At 39.9% G+C, this 23,815-nt stretch overlaps 1 protein-coding gene across 1 annotated transcript in view; it reads left to right on the top strand.

The window, feature by feature from the left end:
- The first annotated feature begins 19,585 nt into the window (after positions 1-19,585).
- STK39 (serine/threonine kinase 39) overlaps positions 19,586-23,815 on the top strand; it is a 277,886-nt gene continuing 273,656 nt past the window's right edge. Inside the window, exon 1 of the mRNA XM_020288403.2 lies at positions 19,586-19,928. Within this exon, the coding sequence (XP_020143992.2) occupies positions 19,694-19,928 (235 nt within the window). The 5' untranslated portion in view covers positions 19,586-19,693. The remainder of the gene's footprint in view (positions 19,929-23,815) is intronic.

Here is a 23,815-nt window from a genome sequence, read left to right as displayed (position 1 = left end):
AATGGAAAGAATGAATTCTTTCCCACACCTCCATACATAGAAGTATTTATGCATTTATGCATAACTGTCAACTGGCATTATGCTTGATGTGGAAAAATTAGACACATTCTTATTAAATCACAAACAAGATGTCAATGCAATCAATTGTTACCATTATTTACCATTGTCTTTCAGAGTTAGTCCATGAAATTCATCCCCAAATCAAAATACATATGATAAATACTTAAAAGGATGGCACAGAATTATCATTATTTATAAATGATATGATTGTCTTTCTACAGAAATTAGCCTGCTTGAAAGAATCATGTGAAAACTGGGTGAAAACTTAGCCCTGAAAATATGCCAGTTTTTCATAGTCTAATCTGACTAGTGACATTCAACTAAAACCTAAATTTTTAGAAAAAAATAAAATGATCCTAACATTTATCTATGAGTAAAAATAGCTATGAAAATTTTGAAAAAATTTGGGATCTTGTTTTACCATATATTATATGCACAAAGAAGAGAAGGAAATTAAAATATTGCAATAGTCCAATCAGAATAGAAGAGCAAAAGAACAAAACAAAATGGAAAATACAGAATCAGACATATATAATAATTTAATGTATAATAAAAGACACATTTCAAACTGGTGGGGAGTGAATAGCCTACTAATAAATGAGGTTTATACCTTGAAGCTATTTATGTGCTTTGACCCAGAAATATATGTATGAAGGGATATCTCAAATATTTATACACATATTTTTAGTACATGACAATGATGATATTTTATAGGGATAAAGGATACGATTTGCTTAATTCATAGGCTGTGATAACAGATTATATTATGCATTTTGAAATAAATAAAATTATGTTCCTACCTCCTATCAAGTGAAATAGTATATTCTAGAAAGACTAAAGTATTAAAATATTTAATGAATGGAAATGTGAATTAAAATTTTCCAGGCATAATGGCTTATGCCTATAATCCCAATGACTAAGGGGGCTGAGGTGAGAGAACTGCTTGAGGCCAGGGGTTCAAGACCACCCTGGGCAACACAGCAAGACTTCATCTCTAAAAATAAAAAGTAACAAATCAGCCAAGCATGGTGGTATATGCCTATAGTCCCAGCTATTTGGGAGGCTGAGGAGGGAGGGTCACTTAAGCCCAGGTGTTTGAAGCTGCAGTGAGCTATGAATGTGCTATTGTAGCCTCAAACTCCTGGATGACAGAGCAAGACCCTGTCCCCCCGACCAAAAAAAAAAAAAAAATTAAAATAAGGTACTGTCTTCAACTTATCAGATAGGAGAAAGTTTGATATCACACCTGATATCACTCTAATTTGGTGAAGGTATAAGGGAAACAGACAGTTTTAAATATTCTGTGTGGCATATAAATTGTCCTCTGGAGGACCATTTAGCAATATCCATAAATATCTAAAATACTCATCTTCAACTCACTGTTTTCAGTCGGTGTTCTCCAGAGAAACAGACCCAATAGGGTAATGTATAAAGAATTTATTTTAAGGCATTGGTGCATATGATTGTGGGGGCTGGCAAGTCTAAAATATGTAGGGCAAGCCAGCAAGCTGAAAACTCAGGCAGGAGTTAATGCTGCAATCTTAAGGAAAAATTCCTTCCTTTTCTGAAAATCTGTGTTTCCTTTTAAGGTCTTTAACTAATTGGATGAGATCCATCCACATTATCGAGGGTAATCTTTGCTTAAAGCCAACTATTTGTGGATATCAACCACATCTACAAAATACTTTCATAGCAACAGCTGGATTAAAGTTTAAATAACCTGATACTATAGCCTAGCCAGGTGACTCATGGAACCGTCACACTCACCAATCTCATTTTTAATAGTTTACACTAAAGATATACTTGCACATGTAAAATTTTATAGGCACCCATATAGAAAATCATTTGCAGCATTTTCGATAATAAATAACGAAAGACTAGGAACAACCTAAATGTAGAGAGACGGAGGACTGGTTAAGCACTTTATATATGTACTGAGATGAAATAATATCTGAAATGTTAGATTAAAAAAAGATGACATTTTGTGTGAAAATATCTTTAAAAATAATTCATACTTGTATGTGCTTTAAAATGCATAGACTATCTCTGGAAGAATACAGAAGAAGCTAGGCGGTAAGATCATGGCTAGGACAGAGACTTACCTTTTACATGTAATCTTTAGCACCTTTTAAATTGTATGAATGACTATATTAGCCAGTCCCCAAATTAATTAATTATAAAGTAGACTGGCTATATATCCCCACAATGGCTAAAATTAAAAAGACTGACAGTGCCAGTTGCCAGCAAGGATGTGAGTAACCATAACTCTTATACACTCTTGGTGGGACTATAAAATTGTACAACCACTTTGGAAAAAGTCTTGGTAATTTTTAATAAATTAAACATACATCTACCCAATAGCCTAATAATTTCACTCCTAGGTGTTTACCTAAGACAAATAAAAGCGTATATCCACCAAAAAAACCCAAAAGACAATTGTACAAGAATGTTCATAACGGCTTTATTTGCAATGGCCCCAAACTGGAAATAGCCCACATATTCATCAACATAAGAATGGCAAAACTTACTGTGATGCATCCACACGATGGAATATTACTCAGTAAGAAAATGGAAGAAACTCCTCACAGGTGCAACAGAATGGAGAAATTTCTAAAACACCATGCTAAGTGAAAGAAGCTTTAAACAAAAGACTACAATATGATATAACTCCATTTTCATAAAGTTCTAGAACAGGCAAAACTAATCTATGGTGGAAAAAATTAGAAAAGTGGTTGCCTTTGAAGGGTAAGGGTGAATATTGACTGAGAAAGGAGTGAAGGGCCTGCCGCGGTTTGATGGTGATGTTTTATATCTTGATAGAGGTTTGGATTACACATTCAAAACTTATAGAATGGTACACTTAAGATTTGGGTATTTCACTGCAAATTTCATTTTAAAATCTTAAATATTAAACTCTAATTCATGATCTGCATGCATAATTAATATTTTCCACTTACTACAGCAAAATTAGTGTTTGTTTTTAATATATAGTATTGGCTAGGTTCCAGTGAAATAGGCACTGTTATAACCGTTAATGGGAATGTTAATGTGTAAATATGTTTATTATGTCATTGTTCATAATGTCAATTAATTGGAATTGACTTTTAAAATTGACAGTATTTTAAAGTTAATTATTATATATGTAAGATAGAATACTAAGAAAACATTAAAAATATTAGACATTATCAATTACATGGAAAAGTGTTCAAGAATGATTTCAAATAAAAATTTCATTTAGAAAGACAATACATCAAATTATCTAAAAATGTGTCTATATTTATAAAATAGACTGGAAATACATATACTAAAATTTTATTAAGAGTTATCTTACAGTAGTATATAATATATTATTTCTTTATTCCTCTTCCTGCATTTTGGTATTATTCAAATTTTCTGTAATTAACATATTAATTTTGAAAAGGAAAATAAAGTGTAAAGAGCTATTCTTGAAAAGAAGTAATCCAAAATTTTGAAGCAGTTAGGAAATTTAAATAAAGTTAACTAAGAACAGCAGTTAGCTGTATAACAAACCATCCCAAAACTTAGTCTTCAAAACAATACCCATAATTCATGATTCTATGGGTCAGTAATGTGGATTGGACTGAGCTGACTGGTTCTTCTGATCTCAGCTGGGCTAACTCATAGGGATGGCTGGCTGTTGGCTAAGGTGTCTTGGCTCTCCATGTTATTTCTGATCTCTAGCAGGCTAGGCTAGACTTGTGTACATAGTCATTTAGCACATTTACAATAGGGCGAGTGGAGTGTGCAAAGACTCTTGAGTTTCAAGCTTGAAATGGGCACACATTGCTTTTGTAGCATTCTGTTAACCAAAGCAAGTCACAGGACTAACCCAGATTCCAGTAGCAGGAAAAGGAACTCTACCTGTTAAGGGAAGGAGCTGAAAAGTCACATCATAAAGGGACTTGGATGCAGGCAGTAGAATAATTTGTAGCCATTTTTACATATCTATTAAGCCAAACACTAGTCCTTATAAACAGATAATATACGAAATGTTAAGGAAATGAATTGTATACAAAGGTCCCTGCCTAGTGTAAAAATAAAACTAGTGATAAAATTATAAGTAATCAGCCAATTTATATATGATTAATTATAAAGCTAATAATACAAAGCTCTACTGTTATGATAGTCATTTAACATGGCAAGTCACATCCACAACTTGCTATTTATTTTTTAGATCTGAAAACCTTAGTCTAGCAAAGTTAAATAGGCTTGATTCATTTTAGAAAGAAACAAATATAGGAAGCAAATATAAGAATTCAAAACCAAACAAAAACATTAAGTAGAGTCCAGTGCGTTGTCAGTCTGTACTATTTGTATTGAATTTATGCCAGTTTGCTTTTACCTAGTCATGAGGAATTTTAGTCATGAGAAAATTTAGCTGACCAAATGAGTTTACATGCACAATACATTTACACACATGGGCGCACACACACACCACATCCCTATACAAATTCTTTCCTTCCAAAGAGTGAGTATACTCCACGCACCTTTTTAAACTCCAGCCAATTGAAAGTGCTAGCATAGCATTAACTATGTTAACACTAGTGTTAGCACAGAAATGCTATAGAATTTCTTTTCCAGTATCTTTTCTCAAGAAAGTTCAGAAAACTATGTGGATATATACATGTACAAAATTATGTTTGTGTCTATAGACTTAAACATGGTTAAAAATTCAGAATTTTTAATCTGGAGTGTACCTTGGAGATCACATGTAACCTTAGTTTTATATAGATGAGATAACCTAGGTCCAGGAAATTAAGTGACTTAATAAATCTAATGCTGTTAATTTCTGAATCCAAGGAAGAATTTCATGAACAATCTCTAGTAGATATGGTGGTTTGGTGCTTAACATCCACCCCATCTTCCTGTACTGTAGAAGCTGGAAAACTAATAAGTATGCTTCTCAGACTCCCTTGCAGCTAGGGATGTGATTTAAGATTAACCAATTTATTTCTTCCATATAAATGGTATTGTCCATGCTGAATTAATCCACAAGGCCAAAAAATCAGGCTTATTATGCAGGAATTCTAAAACACTTGTGTGATTGTGTGCAGCACAAATGATTGCTTGATTATCCATTTTATTCACTGTACTTTGCTTTGAACAACTTTGGGCTGGTCCTTAAAATCAGAGCCATTCCAATTTCTAAAATGTAAAAACAACCAGGAAAGAAAAGAAAAAAACCTTAACACTGAGGATATTTAAGAATGTGACTCCAGTTCTAATGGTAATTCTGAAAGAAAAGATTCAAAATACTTGGGACAATACTTAAAATAACTACATCGCTCCCAATGTGACTTATTTGAAGGGAGCAATACTCTCTAAGATTTTGAAGTTTCTATTTAAAATTGGTTTCATTGCTAGATAATTACATCATTTATACCATCTTAATCTGTCAATCAGGGATGTTAAAATCTTTCAACTACTCTCTCCCCCTCCAATAAAGCAGTCCTTTGAACAATAGAACAATGGAAAGAACATTATTGTTTCATTAATTAGACTACTTACTAACTGCAAAATATTGTTAAAGTTATTTCTCTTTTCTGGGGCTCAGTTTTCTTACCTGTTAAATTCAGATAATAAATTGTACTTGCTAATTAACTAATAAAGTCTTTGGCATATAGTAGTTTTTCAATAAATGTTGGCTCTCTTCTCCTGTGTATATCTAATTAGGGCTTTATTGATAGACCCACAACCAGCAATTAAAACAAAACTCTTGAGATTTCAAAAGTACTGGTTATGAAAGATTTGTGTTTCAAATTGGGAAGCATTTTCTTTTACCAACACCCATGATAATAAGCAAAACCGGCCGGGCACGGTGGCTCACGCCTGTAATCCTAGCACTCTGGGAGGCTGAGGTGGGCGGATTGCTCAAGGTCAGGAGTTCGAAACCAGCCTGAGCAAGAGCTAGACCCCGTCTCTACTATAAATAGAAAGAAATTAATTGGCCAACTAATATATATATATAGAAAAAATTAGCCGGGCATGGTGGCACATGCCTGTAGTCCCAGCTACTGGGGAGGCTGAGGCAGGAGGATTGCTTGAGCCCAGGAGTTTGAGGTTGCTGTTAGCTAGGCTGACGCCATGACACTCACTCTAGCCTGGGCAACAAAGCGAGACTCTGTCTCAAAAAATAAAAAAAAAAAAAAATAATAAAAAGCAAAACCTTGGCCTGGCACCATGGCTCACGCCTGTAATCCTAACACTCTGGGAGGCTGAGGCGGGCGGATAGCTCAAGGTCAGGAGTTCGAAACCAGCTCTGAGCAAGAGTGAGACCTTGTCTCTACTAAAAAAATAGAAAGAAAAATAGCTGGACAGTTAAAATATATATATAGAAAAAACTAGCCGGCCATGCTGGCACATGCCTGTAGTCCCAGCTACTCGGGAGGCTGAGGCAGTTGGATTGCTTGAGCCCAGGAGTGAGCTAGGGTGATGCCACAGCACTATAGCCTGGGTGAGAGAGTGAGACTGTCTCAAAAAAAAAAAAAAAAAACCAAAACACCAAACAAAAAACCTTAAGTTTAACATTTAAGGAACAAATTTGTAAAGGTATATTGTCAGGGTTCATTTGTAAAGAATAACCCATTTTGGCTAATTAAAAAGGAAAGTATTTATTATACAATATTAAAGGACTTTCAGACTTTGGGGGAGGGCTAACAGGACTGAGTCTGTAATGAATAAAACGGACAATCAAGCAATCAGTTGTGCTGCACACAATCCCACAAGTGTTTTAGAACTCCTGCATAATAAGCCTGACCGTTTGACCTCGTGGATTAATTGAGCATGGACATTTGTGTTGAAGAAACAAATCAACATTGCCTTGATTTGTGGTTTGGACAGGCATACTTCCTTAGATCTTTGGGTTCTTGGAGTTTTTCATTCAAGATTTTGGAATCTTCTTTTCAGCTCATACTGGAAATATCAAGTTTCCTTAAGTTTCTATTGTCCTGAAAACCATTACTTTGCCCAGTTTCTCTTGAAAGTTTAGAATAAATGTCAAGTCATCTCTGTTTCTGCCCATCACTCCAAATGCATGGCACAGTCTTCACAGAACCTTTGCTTTTGTCCAAATTTTCTTTCAAAATGAAACTGTTCCGTGGCTCCTTAAATACAGGAAAAGATGCTCAGTATCCCTCCAATCGAGAGAAACACAATTAAAGCTACAGTTATATATTTTTCACCTACCAAATGCGCAAAAGTCAAGAAGTTTAATAATCATGGTATGCTGTAAAAGAAACCTTCGTAAATCGTTAGCAAGAGTGTAAATTAGAACAATCCCTAGAGTAAGAAATTTGTCAATATTCTTCTAAATTAAAAAAATGCACATACTCTTTGATCTAGTAATCCTACTTCTAGAAATTTTCCTTTAGGTATACTTAGACACAGGCAATAGCATATGTGTACATATTCACTGTGACCTTGTTAGCAACAGCAAGAGTCTATCAATAGAGGTTTGGCTAAATAAATGGAGTAATAACTAGCTCTTAAAAAGAATAATCATGAAATTTTCTATATCTTGTTTTGGGTGATGATTACACCTATATATTCAACTGTATCAAATTGAATCTGTGATGGTAGTGAATGTAAATTATATTTCAGTAAAAAAAAAAAAAAGAAACATGGACAGTGTAGAGTTAAGTTAAAAAACACAGGACTCCATGAAACCTTTTTCAAGACATTAGCTATGTAAAAAAATTGGCCTATGGATCAGTATTATAATATATTGCCATTAGTATAAAAATATGAATGTAGTTGTATATGCATAGAGTATCTCTTGAAGGATGCAAGAATAGGGCAATATAGTCCTTCCTTCTAGGAAAGAGAAGGAGATGGCTGGAAGTTAAGGTTTTGTGGGAGATGTAATTTTCACTCTATACCCTTTCTACTTTTAATTTTTTATTACTTGCACATATAATACCTATTTAAAAGGAAAATAATATTTGAAAGTGAAACTCTTTCTTAGTGTAAAGACAGTGGCTGATCTATTTTAACAACCCCGCCACAAGAACACAAAATAGTAAGTCTGCTACCATTGTCAACATGCAAATAATGTGTGCTTTAATGACTTGAAGACATCACGGAAAAATAATATATTCTTTAAAATTTACTTTTATGTTTTTATGTAATTTTTAAAAATTTAAACTAATAAATATGAAAACATATTATCTATTGAAATATATTTCAGAGATCTACCATATTACCTGGCCTTTTCTATTTTCTTGAATTGCTTATATATACCACTATCCTTTGTATTTAAGGAAGAATTTATTTAAAGATTATTCACTTATTGACTGAATTAACTGTTGCATTTAGTTAATGAACCATGAAATACTGTCATATAGCTTTTACTTGATTTGGGGACTAAAATAATACACTATTTACATGGATTATTCAAATAATTGTAACTTTAGCACTTTTTAAAAACATAGATTAACAGTGACCATGGTTCATGGAATATTGTTAAGGGTGCATAAACGTTTGGAACTTTTATAATATTTAGATGGAGAAATAGAGGCACATATGAAATATTTGTCTCTAAACACAAAATAGCACCCCCCCCTCCAAATGTGTTGATTTAAGAAGGAATACTCCACTGGGTGTGGTGGCACACTCCTGTAATTCTGGTGCTTTGGGAAGAGGATCATTTGAGGCTAGGAGTTCAAGATCACCCTGGGTAACATAGAGAGACCACATCTCTACAAAAAATAGAAAAAAATAACCAGGTGTGTTGACATGTACTCGTAGTTCTAGCTACTCAGAAGGCTGATGCAAGAGGATCCTTTGAGTCCAGGAGTTTGAGGTTGCACAAGATCCTGGCTATCTATAGCCTTACCTCCTGGTTTTAGGTGGTATTGAACTGCATAGCACATCATTAGTTATTTTAATAATTTTATTAAATTAATAAAATTTAGTTTAAAATATTTAATGTAAAATAGCAAATGCATATGCTTTTATGAAGAGATAGAGAAATATATTGCAGTTTAAGTTTAAGGCTTTGTATTTGAATACTGGCTCTGCTACAGATAAACCAAAATTAGGGTTCTGTTAAATTCTTAACCATTGTGAAATTGAGTTTCTCCATCTATTAAAAATGCACATAATGTAACCTACATCATTAGGTGTAGGGGAGGATCAAGTGAGACAATGTATCTAAATTGCTTAGCACAATGTCTCCAGTCTATGGTTTGTAGCTATTGTTATTATACTGTAAAAGGAAATTCTTTGAATTATAGAGGTTCCTGAAAATCATTCTAAAGCAATATGTTAGGATCCAATGTTATCTTTGTTCTGAGGATTAAAATTTCATTCAGAATGAAATCATGTCTTTTTAAAAATTTTTTAAAATTTCAGCATATTATAGGGGTACAGATGTTTCGGTTACCTACATTGTCTTCGTCCCACCTGGGTCAGAGGTTTAAGCATGTCTATCCCTCAGACAGTGTGTACTGCAGCCATTAGGTATGAATATACCCATCCCCTCCTCCCCCTTCTACCTGCCCGTCGCCCGAAGAATGCTACTACTATATGTGCACTTAAGTATTGGTCAGTTAAGTCAGTTAATCCTACCATTTGAGCCAGCAATCCCATTACTGGACATCTACCCAAAGGAACAAAAGAAATCATGTCTTTTGCAGCAATGTGGATGGAATTCAAGGATGTTACCTTAAGTGAAAGAAGTCAGACACAGAAAGACAAATACTGCATGTTCTCACTTATAAGTGGGGGCTATATGATGTGTACACATGGACATAGAGTATGGAATGATATGAAGACTGGGAAGGGTGAGAGAATGCGGAAATGAGAAATTACATGATGGGTACAATGTATGTTATTGGGTTATGAACACCCTAAAAGTCCTGACTACACTGCTTTGCAATCTATGCATGTAACAAAATTACACTTGTATGCCATACATTTACACAAATAAAATAAAATTTCATTAATTCACTCAGTGATTCATTCACATGTGGGTTTCTCAAAGAGAAAGTCACATTGATGTCTCCTTTACATTATCAAAGAAAAAAATATCTTTATATGAAGGAAAAATCTTATTTTTTGTGGATAGAGCTGATTGATTTAAGGTAAGAACATTCTCTCAAAATGTGTCATTTTTAGAATTCTTCATAGATTGATCATGTATGGAGCCTAAATTGTTTGCATTTGCTCTTCCAACCCAGTCTGCACTTTTCTCCAAGCTTCAGGGGGCTTTTCACCAAGCCCACGCCACCAGAGAATGGTTAAAATAGGACCCTGTGGCCCAATAAACAGAATATTCTAATTTTGGAGTCTTCAAGGCAAAACAGTAATCTTACGCGTATCACAAATTTCCTTATCCCTAGGGAACAAGTGACTTGTTTATACGTCTGTTTGCTCCATTAAGCTCTTCTTAGAGTAGGAACTTTGTCATATTCATTTTCTCCTCACTCCACAGTCCTATGCAGAAAGCACTCACATAGTAGGCGGTAGGTGAACAGTTTGTTTCTTTAATATAATGCACTAAATATTATTTCATCGTAGCCATTTTGATGAAGATATTTTAAAAATGAGTTTGCATTAGTGTTCATTCTTGGTGTTGTGCATTCTATGGGTTTGGACAAATGCGGCCACCATTATAATGTCCCACCCAGGATTTTCACTTTGGATGATAATGATGTGATGTAGGTTCATCAGTTGTAACAAATGTACTACTCTGATGCGGGGTATTGATAATGGGGAAAGCTATGCTTGTGTGGGGGCTAGGGGGCAGGGGTCCTCAAACTTTTTAAACAGGGGGCCAGTTCACTGTCCCTCAGACTGTTGGAGGGCCGGACTGTAGTTTAAGAAAAAACTATAACAAATTCCTATGCACACTGCACATATCTTATTTTGAAGTAAAAAGACAAACGGGCAAAAACACCCGCATGTGGCCCGTGGGCCATAGTTTGAGGATGCCTGGTATATGGTATACCTTCCTATCAATTTTGTTAATATGATGATTATTAACAATCTGCACAGGTGATTTTGATGCCCATCCAGGCTGAAGACCATCTGGATCACCTGTGCCTTACTCTGGGGACAGCCAAAGGGCTGTTCTCATTGGGCTGATCTGAGCATGGGCTCTACACCCATTAAAGCATGCTATGCAAAGGCTGCAAATGGTGCTCCACTGACCTCATGTGGACTACAAATGTTTTGTCTGTCCTGTGAAGTATTACTGGTTTTTAATTGTGAAATATCTCAAACCTACAAAACAGTAGAGAAAACAATGTGATAAAAACTCATGCACCCACCATCTAGCCTAACAAATCTTATCATTTCACTATATTTATTACAGATTTGTATTAAAGTAATAAAACAGGCTGGGCACAGTGGCTCCTTCCTGTAATCCTAGCACTCTGGGAGGCTGAGGTGGAAGAATCGCTTGAACTCAGGAGTTCAAGACCAGCCTAAGCAAGAGCGAGACCCTGTCTCTACAAAAAATAGAAAAAATTAGCTGGGTGTGGTGGCACATGCCTGTAGTCCCAGCTACTTGGGAGGCCAAGGCAGGAGGATCGCTTGAATCCAGAAGTTTGAGGTTGCAGTGAGCCATGATGACGCCACTGCACTCTACCCAGGGTGGCAGAGCAAGACTCTGTCTCAAAAATAACTAAACAAAAATAAAAATAAAAATAAGTAAAGGAATAAAACATTACAGATGCAACAGAAGCCCTTTCTGTACTTTTCCTCTTTCTTCCTCTCTCCAGGGGTAACAACTGGGTTTGGAGTTCATCATTCCAATACGTATTTCACTAAATATGTATTGATTCAAAGACTATATTTAGTGCTGTTTTCTTGTTTTTAAACATTAAGTATATGGTATCAGATTCTGTACAGTATTTTATAAAATTGGGCCAATATTTAAAAACTGAGAAATTTCACATAAAATCAGATTTGTTGGCTTCTCTGGAAACAACGGGAAGATCTGGCAACACTGGGCTTGCTTTCTGGCATGCTGACGAGCCGCGCTGGGCCAGAGCTCTTTGGTGTGACATGGTCCCCCTACTCACACTGTGTAGACATATGCCCACACACCTGGACCGTGTCTCTTCTGATGCGGATCTGGCCCCCGGTCCTGAACTTCCTTCCGTTATAACTCTTCCCTCTCCTCAGGGCCGTTTCTGCTGTCCTTTCGCAGTGCTCAATGTCAAAGCTGTCTGCCTCGGTGGATGGTGTATCTCTTGCTGCCTCTCCTTCTGCTCTCTCCTCTCGTTTCTCTGGTTTTCGTTTTTATTTTCTTGCCAGGTCCTGGCATGTCTCTTGGGATTCTTGACTTTGGTACCAGAAGGGCATTTTTGTTTTAAAGACTTTGCCAGTCGGTAGTAAAATAAGTTATTTATTTTGAGCAGCAAACTTGATCAATCACATTACATCTCTGTGACCTCTGGTTTTGAGTATTCCGCCTTATTTAAGTGTTGTTCACATGTTTTGGTAAATTTGGGGGGCACTGAGGCTCTGGAAGTCTGGAGTCTGGATAAAGTGGGGTTTTACTAGGTTCAACAATTCTAAAGGGCTAAGACAGTTTTGTCTTTTATTTTCCCACAGCAGTTGGCAAAGTGCCGTCTACTATACAGACATTAAGAATGTATTTATAGAAAGAAAAAATATTAATAAGTTAAACTGTGCGCTATTTTATACCTCCCGTTGTACAAGCCAGGCCAGTCCCTGGCCCTCCTTTGTTGTTCAGAATGCGTGTAACCCAAGACGCCTCTCCGGATAAAGACCAAGCCTGGCAGGGAAGGCTGGAGAGACGCAGGTGGAGGAGTGTTTAAGGTTTGTGTGTGTTTTTGGAGGGAGGATTTTTGAATAGAGAAGTGAAAGACTTTGAGACATCCTTAGTATTTGGAAGAATCTGAAGGTGAGAGGGATGAACAAAATATTTTCAGAAAGTGCTGTTTCATGTGTAATGAATGGATTCCTGTTTGGGGCTCTTCAATAGAGATAGCACTAAAGAGTCAATTTGCTTTAAATTATATTTTTATATCATTCTGCCTGGGACAAGACTATCAGATTTTAGACAGAGAACAGCATAAAAGAATTATGAATGTCACACAGATGACTATAATGCCTTCTGGTGTTTTAGCCAAGGGCAACGTTTGCTAAATACAGAAGTCTTCCTCCAAGGGGTAGAGATAGTAGGGTTCCTGGTGAGTACTCTATCAGAATCCAAATCATGGTCAAAAACTGCTGAGATTAATGAAAAGGCATTAACTGTCCCTGGAGAAATTTTGTGTGTATTACAAAAAGCAATAGAAAACCAATTTTAGGGGCTGGTTGGGAGACAAATGAAAACATATATCTGAAAGTTATAATTCATATAAATTTAATCCCTTAAATCACATGTGATGAATTTCAAAGGCAGTCTTTGCAATAATTTAGTTGAAAATAAAACCTCATTCCATTTATTGTTGGCAAATAGGTAGTAATGACACCTTAACACTAAATCAAGTTAAGCCTAATAAAATTGAATCACACCAGCTGTGGACTTTGCATAATAGCATCAGCTGTGTCAAGGAAAAGCCCCCATGCCACCTCTATCGTTATGTTAAGTGTAAGATGGCTTGGCCTTCAAAGTTGGAAAAGTTCACATATTCTTAAATGCATTTTTCAGATGGACATTTGACATCTCTCCTGAGAATTCATTCAGGTATTTATTATGTTTGCTGGGTTTTTTTTTTCATTTAAAATAATATTAAAAACAAGTCTTAGTGGTAGTAGAGTGTCAGTTCCAAAGCAGTGGCTAATTTTCATTAGCACTTGTTGTTAAAGCCACACCAAATAAAATGCAGTTGGCTAAAGGACAAATTCTGTAATTTGACTGTGTTAATTTCTTAGAGTTTTTGAAAGTTGTCAGAGATCAAAATGGAGTCACTTGTATTAAAAACCCTGACAAATGGAGCTGGGAAAGGTAATGAAGGGAGGGTTCTCATACAGGAATCCCTGACAACAAGAATCATCACAAAAGACTGCAAAAAACGACCTTCCACAAAGGCCGTTGCAACGTCTCTCTCACATAAACACAAAATACTTCTGTGCGGACATCTGCCCAGCAACTGCCTGTACAATGTTGGACTGGTGCCACCCTTGTAATTGATCCTCGTGGGCAAGGATAATTATCAGAAAACAATTATGTAATCCTCTTCATTTTTCCTTTAAAAAGTTTTGTCTTCCTTCACCTCTCTGAATAATCACATAGTTTCCTGTGGTGAATGAATGCCTATTCCCAAATAGACATTTTCTTTTAGAGAGTCTCCCTCTCTGTTAGGTTGACAAGCTGCTGTAACCAACTATCACATCCTGAGTGGCTTACAATGACAGAAATGTATTCTTTCACAGCCTTGAGGCTTGAAGTCCAAAGTCAACCTGTTGGCAGGGTTGATTCCTTCTGATCACTCTGAGGGAGAATCCGGTCCTTGCTTCTTTCCTGGCTTCTAGTCATGGCCTGCAACTTTGGGCAATCTTGACTTGTAGACACATCGCTCCAGTCTCTGCCTCCATCATCATTACATGGCAATCTCCCTGTTTGTGTCTGTGTGTCTCTCTGTGTGTGTCTCTATCTCTGTGTCCAGATTTCTTCTTATAAGGACACCAGTCATTGTATTAGGACCCAACCCAATCCAGTATGACCTCGTCTTAACTTGATCGCATCTGCAAAGACTCTATTTCCAAATAAGGTCACATTCACAACTACTCGGGGTTAGGACTTCAACTCCTTTGGGGACATACTTCAACCTATAAAGCCTACCTTCCCCTGAGGTTGCTACCCCTGAGTCCCTCTCTGTCAGAAATTCTGCAGCCATCCACTGTACTACTGCAGTGTGCACCATGGGTTAGGCATGTCACACACACCAGCTCACTGGATTCTTAGACCCTAAAATTCTGGGGTGATTGTCCCTATTTTAAGAAAACAGAGGCTCAGTTTAGGCCACCAGCTAGTAAGTGCAGAGCAGGGATTTCAGTCCAGCTGTATCTGATATAAGCCCATACCCTTTCCACTCTGCCCTACCACTGCCCTGACTCAAAATAATGTTTGATCTTTGTCTTGGGGAACAATCTTTTAAATCAAAGTTAAGCTCTTTCACAACTTTTCCCTCAAACAGATTTACTAAAGGAGCGGATAGGAGAGAATCGGAGAAAACAAATACAGTGATAGATTGTCTTTAGGCCCAAGAACATCTGGCTATTTCCCACCATGCAATGATGGTGACTTTTGTGTTAGATTACAGGTTAGCCGTGGGAAAAAAGACCATCTGTCAATCAAGAGAACCCCTCATTCTTGCCATAGACGCATCTCTAAAACATTTTATAAATTGCATTCGTACACGTCCATTTTTTTAATGAGTTGGGGCAATTTCCCTTGTAAAGGAATCTCATGTGTCAACAAGTTCCATTTCTCTGCTCCTTATATAATTTTTAAATCTACGTACCTCATCATTATCCTTAATATCATGGCTTAAATCACATGCACATTTCTCTAACTTAATTATTGCAATGGCTTCCAAGTAAGGGTCTCTGCCTCCAGTGTCCTCCCATATAATCTACCTTTGACATTACTGACTCATTCTGATGCTTAAAAGCACGTTTTTATACACTGAAACAGTGTTATACTAACATTTAACAAATATTTACTCAGTGTACTCTGTGCTGGATGTTATTCTATATACTACGATACAGCAATGACCTAAAGGAACAGAATTTCTGCCCTTCCAGAGCTTATATTTTGCAAAGTGCATTATTGTGATTACTATGTATCTTTGTCCTTATATTCTGTTACAAATCTTGGCAGGTAAGATTAAGGATCATGATAATGATTGTGGTGGTGTTTTCCATTTTATTGAACATCTACTATGTGTCAACCATTGTCCTAAGCCCTTCATATACAAATTATGTCATAATAACCCATGTGGAAGCTATCATTGTGCTAATCTTTGTGCATGAGGAAATCAAGACTTTGTGCATGAGGAAATCAGTTTAAGTAAGTCCAAAGGCAGAGATTTTAAAAAATGTTGACGATTTGAATCCAGCACTTTCTTTCTTCAAGGCCTTGGCCACTACACTGTACATCCTCTCTTAGATGTTCAAAAGGTTTATGAATAAATAATTGAACCCTACAGAAGCTCTTTGTAAAGCAAATAACCACTGCAATACTCTGTTTATAAAATGAACATTTTGTATGCCCAGCTTACCTAAAGCAGTGGTTTGCTCTCCAGGGGACATATGGCAATTCTAGATACTTTTTTTTTTTTTTTTGAGACAGGGTCTTATTCTGTTGCCTGGGCTTGCAGTGACCTCATCATGGGTCACTGCAACCTTGAACTCCTGGGCTAAAGTGATCCTCCTGCCTCAGCCTTCCCAGTAGCTGGGAGTACAGGCATGTGCCACCATGCCTGGCTAATTTTTTCTATTTTTTACAAAGTCAAGGTCTTGCTATGTTGCCCAGGCTTGTCTCGCACTACTGACCTTAAGCAATCCTCCCACCTTGGCCTCCCTGCCTCAAGAGACAGGCATGAGCCACTGTACCCGGCCTCAGCACACATTTTTTTGATAGTCACAATTTCAGGAGTAGTGGTTTTACTGGCATCTAGCAAGCAGAGGCCAGGGTGTCTTGAGTCTGTTCTGGCCACTGTAACAACATACTTTAGAAATTTGTTCCTCACGCTTCTGGAGGCTGAAAAGTCTAAGATCAGGGTGCCAGCAAATTGGGTGTCTGGTGAAGGCTCACCCTCTGTTTTGCAGATAGTGCTTTCTAATTGTGTCTTCACTTGGTGGACGGGGTGATCAAGGTCCTTCTGGCTTCTTTTATAAGGGCACTAATCTCACTTATGAGGGCATCTCCTAAAGGCTACAGGCTCTTAATACTATTGCATTGGGGATTAGGTGTCAACATGTGAATTTTGGAGGGATGCAAACATTCAGACTGTAGCATAGTGGAATAGATTTCTACAACAAAATAGTGCCTAGGTTGAGAAACTCTGACACATAAAGAGAAAGTTGTATACACTTAAACAAATTTAGATCTTTATTTTTCCTTTCTATGTTTTAAAGTCATTGACTAAATGTATTCTTTATGCATGGAAATAAACCTTGTTTATGATTTAAAGACACTCCCTCCTTCACTATCTTTCAACTTAAATTTGGCAATGGATTTTCAGAGAAAATTGCATATCAGTTGAATATGTTTTAAATACATGTACTTTTAAGTACCACTTTACCTAATTGTTTATAGAAATACTAACTTAAAAATCAAATCTAATGCTTTTACATATATATATTTTGTTTGTTTTTGTTTTGAGACAGGGTCTCACTCTATTACCTGTGCTAGAGTAGAGTGGTGTGATCATAGCTCAATGCAACCTCAAACTCTTGGGTTCAAGAGATTCCCCTATCTCAGCCTCCCAAGTAGGTGGTCCTACAGACATACCCGGCTAATTTTTGTTTTATTTTATTTTTTCGTAGAGACAGGGTCTGGCTATGTTGCCCAGGCTAGTCTTGAACTCCTGGGCTCGAGGGGTCCTCTTGACTTAGCCTCCCCAAATGCAAGGATTATATCGATGAACCACTGTATCTGGCCACTTTTATATAATTAAAAACCTATTCATGTTCTGTTCTTCATATATAAAAATGATGCCAAAGGGCACCGATGAGGACATTCTTATTTAAACTGATTTATTGGTAGAAGTGATGGGTCTACACTGAATCACCCATTCTTACAAGTTGTCATCCTGGTAGCCATTTGGAAAGTGGTAGGCTGGGGACAGATATCTGGAACAGCTGTTCTTTGTAGGAGACTAAATGATCTGTGTTTGATTCAAATCTGTGATATTGGTTTTGACAGCATTATGTTTTCCTACTAAGTCCCAAGAACTTGCCTGGCCTTCATAATCCCACTTTGTGCTTTGAAAGACAAAATATAAATTCATGCGACAAAATGGAAGTCATATTCATTTAATCATTCATTTAATCATTTTTTTCTTTTCTCTTAAAAACAGTCCTTAAAAGTTCTTTGGAAGTGGGCTGGGAGCAGCACTTGCGGAGGTGAGCAAGTGTATAAAAAACTCCCCTGTTCCTCAGAGGCCCAGAATTTATCTGTTTACCAAGAACTCTTTCTTGACATTAAAATCAATACAATGTTTTGAACACCTCTGCATAAAAGAATGTACACATAAAAAATGTACACTTAGTTCAGCATAGACTTCTGCTCGAAGACATGCGCGGGGAGGTTGCTTTACCCCAACTGTTCCATCATACTTTAAGAGATGAAGTGCAGGGCATCTTCATTTGACATTGATGTGCTGATTAGACAACTAACTTTTCTGCTAATAAATTTCTGGGTTTCTTCCGAATTATCTTTCAGAAACTTTAAGGAGATCTTTGTACATAAACTCAGGAGACAAAGTCACGACCTTACCTAGAGTTTTTATTTCATACTCATTTATTCAATTCTTTAGTAGTAGTTACGAAAACCAGACAAGATCATCTTTGGCCAAAGTGAGCACTGGTTCACTGCACCGTTTCAGCTCAAGGCAAGAATAGTGTGAACACAGAGAACATTCAATGCTGAATATGACACCTGTAATTAAGAAGACCTATGGTTTTACCATAGTAATTACAAGGATGAGGTTATTTTTGGGGTGCTGAAAAAACAGCAATTAATTAAAACTTTTCAACCCAGCTTATGTATGCCTCAGTACATTCTTTGCACACCACGTACGCCGTGTCAGAGAAACGCCTGGTGTCCAGCCTCAGCGCCCTAACGGGTTAATGCGGCTTGTTCCCAAGGGTGTTGAATTTGAAGTAAACTATCTAAATATCTCCCTCCTTTCTTATTCTAACTCCACAGCCCCTTACATCATCTCCTTGGGATCCAAGCGGCCCGGAACAAATGATGAAAGTCGCCGAACAGCCGGGGACCTAAGGAATCGGGTTTCACTTGCTAAGAAAGAGTAGAAGGACCGCGATTAGATTAGGCCAGGTGGGAAAGGGACACGGGCAGGTAAAGCTCCGGAAAGTTACAACTTGGGTTATTCTTTAACCGGCGCCCTACAAACGGACGCCGCGCAGGTGCCTCCCTGGCTAACTCGTAAATGAACTTCGGGTTCGCTCCGGCGGTGGGCGCCTTCTGAACCCGAGAGCCCGGCGGCCGTTCAACGACCCGCCGCGGGTCCCCAGGGGGCGTCTCCCCAGAGCCCGCCCGCCGGGCGGCGGCGCGGGGAAGGCGGCCGGGGGGGGGGAGGAGGGCGGGCCCCGCGAGCGCCCACCTCGCTCGCCCCCTCGCCGGGCGCCCCCGGCCGCGAGCGGGCGGCGGGCGGCTGCGGGCGGCGGTTCCCCTCGCGGCGGCGAAGAAACGCGCGCGCGAGGCTCGGGGCGCGCGGCGAGCGCGGCGGCCGCCGCCTCCTCCCCTCCCCGCCTCCGCGGGCGCTGCCTCCTCCCTCCGCCCGGCGCGGCCGCCCTCGCTCCCTCCCCTCGTGGCTGGCTCCGGCGGCGGCGGGCGGGGAGGGCGTGCGCCGGCCGAGAGGTGTCGGTGGCGAGGCAAGGGAAGTTTCAAGTGGAAGGTCGTCCGCCGCCGCGCGTCCTCCTGCTCTCCTCCCGCAGCATCATGGCGGAGCCGAGCGGCTCGCCCGTGCACGTCCAGCTTCCCCAGCAGGCGGCCCCGGTGACGGCGGCGGCGGCGGCCCCGGCGGCTGCGACAGCAGCACCGGCCCCGGCGGCGCCCGCGGCTCCGGTTCCGGCCCCCGCCCCGGCCCCGGCCCCGGCTCCGGCCCCGGCCCCGGCGGCGCAGGCCGTCGGCTGGCCCATCTGCAGGGACGCGTACGAGCTGCAGGAGGTTATCGGTCAGTGCGGCGGGCGCGGTGGGGCCGGCGCAGGCCGGGCGCCGAGGCCGGGCGGGAGGCGCGGCCGGGGGCGCGCGGGGGCTCGGGATGCTGGGCTCGCCTGCATGCACGCCCGGGAGGCAGAGCGGCCGGTTTCGGGGCCTACCGGCTTCAACAGTTTTTTTAAATTTTAATTTATTTGTTCGTTCTCTGAGCGCTAGTGCTGCAGGAGGCGGCGCGGCGGATGTGACTCGCACTGCAGACGAGCCGCATGCTGCAAACTTTTATCTACCGGATCGCCGGGCCGGCGGAGCTGGGGACCCGGCAACGCAGCCACAGCTCCCTCCGCCCGCGTGCCGGGGCCGCAGCCCGTGGCCGGTGGCCACGCGGGCAGGCAGCCGCGGGTGGGGCGGGGTTGCGGGGGCGCCGCCCAGGGCTTCCAGCGCCCCCGCGCCGCGCCCCGGGGGCCGCGTCCTGGGGGACTCTGCGGGCTCAGCCGCGCCTCTGCCTCCCGTCCTGACCCTCTCGCCGTGGATAACCGGGCCGAGTACTAGCCGCGGAGGCCCAAGTTCTTTCCCGAGACCGGGGAGGATGCTGGCCTCCTCCCTGACAGCCGCCACTTCACGCCTGCTCTGCAGTCCGGCTCTCCGCGCCGCCGGGCGCGCCCGGGTACCCGCCTCCCTCCGTGCCAGGGTGCGCCGCCTGCCGCCCAGCCCGGCCACCCGGGGAACGCGGGCGCCCTGGCTTCCTGCCCTGCTTCGGGCCGATGCTTCCCTCTGGTCCAGGGCCGAGCTGCAAGAGTGAAACCCAAGGCTGTCGCTGATCTGCTCCCTGCCTTTCCATGCCTTCTAGTCGGCTCACAAATATCACCTTATCTTACATTTTTAAATACCTGGCAAATTCGCAAGGCAAGAAGCCGGCCTTACTTTTCCTTGGGCCAAGCACGTGAAGGGCCAGGCCGCCAGGCGATTGTGTTGTCCCTTTGCATAGAACCTTCCCTATTGGATCCTTCAGTTTGAGAGTCTTGTCACTTAGGGAAGCCTCCAGGTAAAGTGGGCCTTCAGCGTCTTAACCTTATTGGCGCTGGAATGGGATGTTGCCGTTCTATAATCTTGATATTTAAGTACGGCGATGGAAAAGGAATTCAGAATTATCTTACATATTTTTCTTTCTTTCACTTTAAGAAATTCTTCTCCATTCCCCCCTTTAAAAACTTCAAACAGTTATAAGAATAAGAATGTTATTAGATGTTTAAATGAACTTTAATCATCTGCTACTATGTGAATGAAAAATAGCATAGACGGAAATACATATATATGAGAAAATGATGGGCAGGTCAGTAACCTAGGATAGAAAAGCTCCAGATAACCTGTCATAGGCATCTGTAGGCAAAATTCTTTGAAAACCCAGATCTTTCATAATTTTTGGCCAAAGACACTCAAGGGATGAGTCTTCATGTCATACTGCCTGGATTAAATAGCTTTAGGGGCTTCTCAAAACCTAGCGTATTCAATGAAAAGCCCTCTAACTGGGCATGTATGCCCCTTTACTTTCAACCTGCATGCCTCCTCCTATATTCTACTTGCCTTAATTGTACCCTGAGCACTGTGCTGTCTTACAGCACGTCTGGTCTTCCATCGCTGGCTGCCTTTGCACAGGCTCTCCTCTGAGTGCCCATGTTTGTGTAGTGAATCTTACTCAGCTTCCAAGGCCTGAGTGACCTGGAGAAGCCTTCTGCTTCTTCCAAGGCAAAGTATGGTGGCTTCTTCTGCCCCCCCCCTTTTTTTTTTACTTACATCATGGTATGGAACCCCACAGTTATTTTGCTCATCAAAATCTGAAGATCTATGCTCAAGCATTGTGCTAGGTGCTAGCAGCATGGAAATTAATAAAAATGATCCCTGCCCTTAAGGACTTCATGAGTTATTAGAAGACATAGGGAACAGAATCTGGAGGATGTGATGAGTAAGTGCTGGGAGAGCCCAAAGGAGAGAGTGACTGCCAGGAGAGAGAAGGAAGCAGGTATTTCTTAGAAGAGGTCATAGTTGAGCTGGATTTTGAAGTCTGAGTAAGAGTTTGTGAGGTGCTTAAATATTTCCATTCCTGCCTTCCCTAACCAGTTGTGAACCGTGTCTGCCAGGGTCTTATTTATCCCTCTGTCCCCAGCATGAAGAGGAGGGCCATAAAGTTGCATGGTATCTGTCAAGTAGTTTTCCATAGGGTCCATAAGGTTGAGAGAATTTACTTACAATTAGCTAATATGCTTATTTGGTTAATTGTTAGGGTTAAAATTTAAGCTTTGCCTTCTGAAAATAATATGACCACTTTTGTGAACTAATAAATAAAATCTCAGTTTAAGTGGGATTAATTGCAGGGTTCCTTTTTCTGTTTGCAGTAATAGCATTCATTGTTAATCATGATTGGTCAATTTAGTGTAAATAAAGAAATTTACCTGAGGAATTTGAGAAAACACCTGCTTATTCCACGCTGGTTTTTTGCACATCCACCCGGTGGGAAGGGCTTTTCTATGTTTTAAATTTATCTCCTGTTTTACCAACTAAAAGAGATAACCGGTGTGGAGGCCCTGTTATTGAAAAATCAAATTGCTGGAATGGTTTTTTGCAAGGGCAAAATGTTTATAGGGAATTACAGACCCATTTCCATTTAGTGTTTAATGCTAGTTGTGTGATTAAGAGTGAACTTGTGGTTAAGCACTTTTGCTTACATTACACGCAGAAATTAGTGGTTCAGGCGCTGAACCGGTTTCAACATGAATGCCAGTTGACTGCCTTTGCTTCTACCTGACATACGGCAGGTGTCATATGATATGACTCCAGCAGTGTGAACCGTGACCAGCAGGAGGCTCCGATAGGTGCCTGAGCAGAAAGCCAAAGGAGGCGCAGTGTTTTAACTTTCCGGCGTGGCACAGGGGCACAGAGCACTTTTTCTTCTTTTCCTTCTGGGCAGAAGTTGGGGCCCACAGGATTAGGAGAGAATAAGTTTACTAAAATCCAAACAAAGCAGGTTCAGTTGTTTGACTTCTCTTTTAGAAAAATAAACATAGGATTTTACAAGTCTAAAAATAAAGTTTTCTCTTTGTTGTGTGGTACTTGTGCTGTAAAGGTCAGTGGAGGAATTGTAATGCTCTTAGGAGTAATCTGGTTCAGAAGTTTATGCATGAACTGGAAATGATGTAAAAATCTCTTGGTGGGGGCTTTATATTTACAGAGGGGTTAAAAATGTTGTGAAATTATAAATGCCTTCTTTTAGCCACTGATATTCTTGTCTTAGTAGATTTCAAATATTTCTGTTTCCCATATAGGTAACTGCTCATTGGAGGCTTTCAAACCTGTTTATACTGTTCAGTTTTATTAATCTTTGTTCCTTACTCTCAATTCACCCCCAAATTCCTTCTTTAGAAGTACCGGGTGTAGGCGGCACTTAAAGCTATGCCAGTTGAAAAATTAGTTTATTTGTTGGAGGTTAATAGTATTACTTGTATTTGCTAAACAAAAAATGAAAAGTGAATCATGTATATGTTGACTTGGACATCTGTAATAGAATGGAACTACCTCAATTCTCCGTCAAAGAATTGTAGTCATTACAGTGTCAGTTTCTGTATTTGAATTAGTTAATTCCACCAGTGCTGTTATTTCTGCTGATTTCCCTTTGAGAAACACTGAAATAGACTCTAGTCTCAGAGTATGTTTGATTTTCTTAGATTTTTTTTTTTTTTGCAGGATGAGCCTTTCTTTATCAGTTTTGTACTTGATTTCTTGGCATTGCTTTGCTTTTGTCCTGGGTGGTCATTTAGAATGATCTAAAAGTAACACTTGACCCTCTTAGTTAACAAAAAGAATTTGATTTCTAGAATCCTAGCCATCCTTTGGTTCCTCTGTTGTTTATTT

Source organism: Microcebus murinus, chromosome 8 (genome assembly GCF_040939455.1).
Source record: "Microcebus murinus isolate Inina chromosome 8, M.murinus_Inina_mat1.0, whole genome shotgun sequence".
NCBI lineage: Eukaryota > Metazoa > Chordata > Mammalia > Primates > Cheirogaleidae > Microcebus > Microcebus murinus.
The sequence above is the reverse complement of the archived record's forward strand: the minus strand, read 5'-3'. Positions and strand labels throughout refer to the sequence as shown.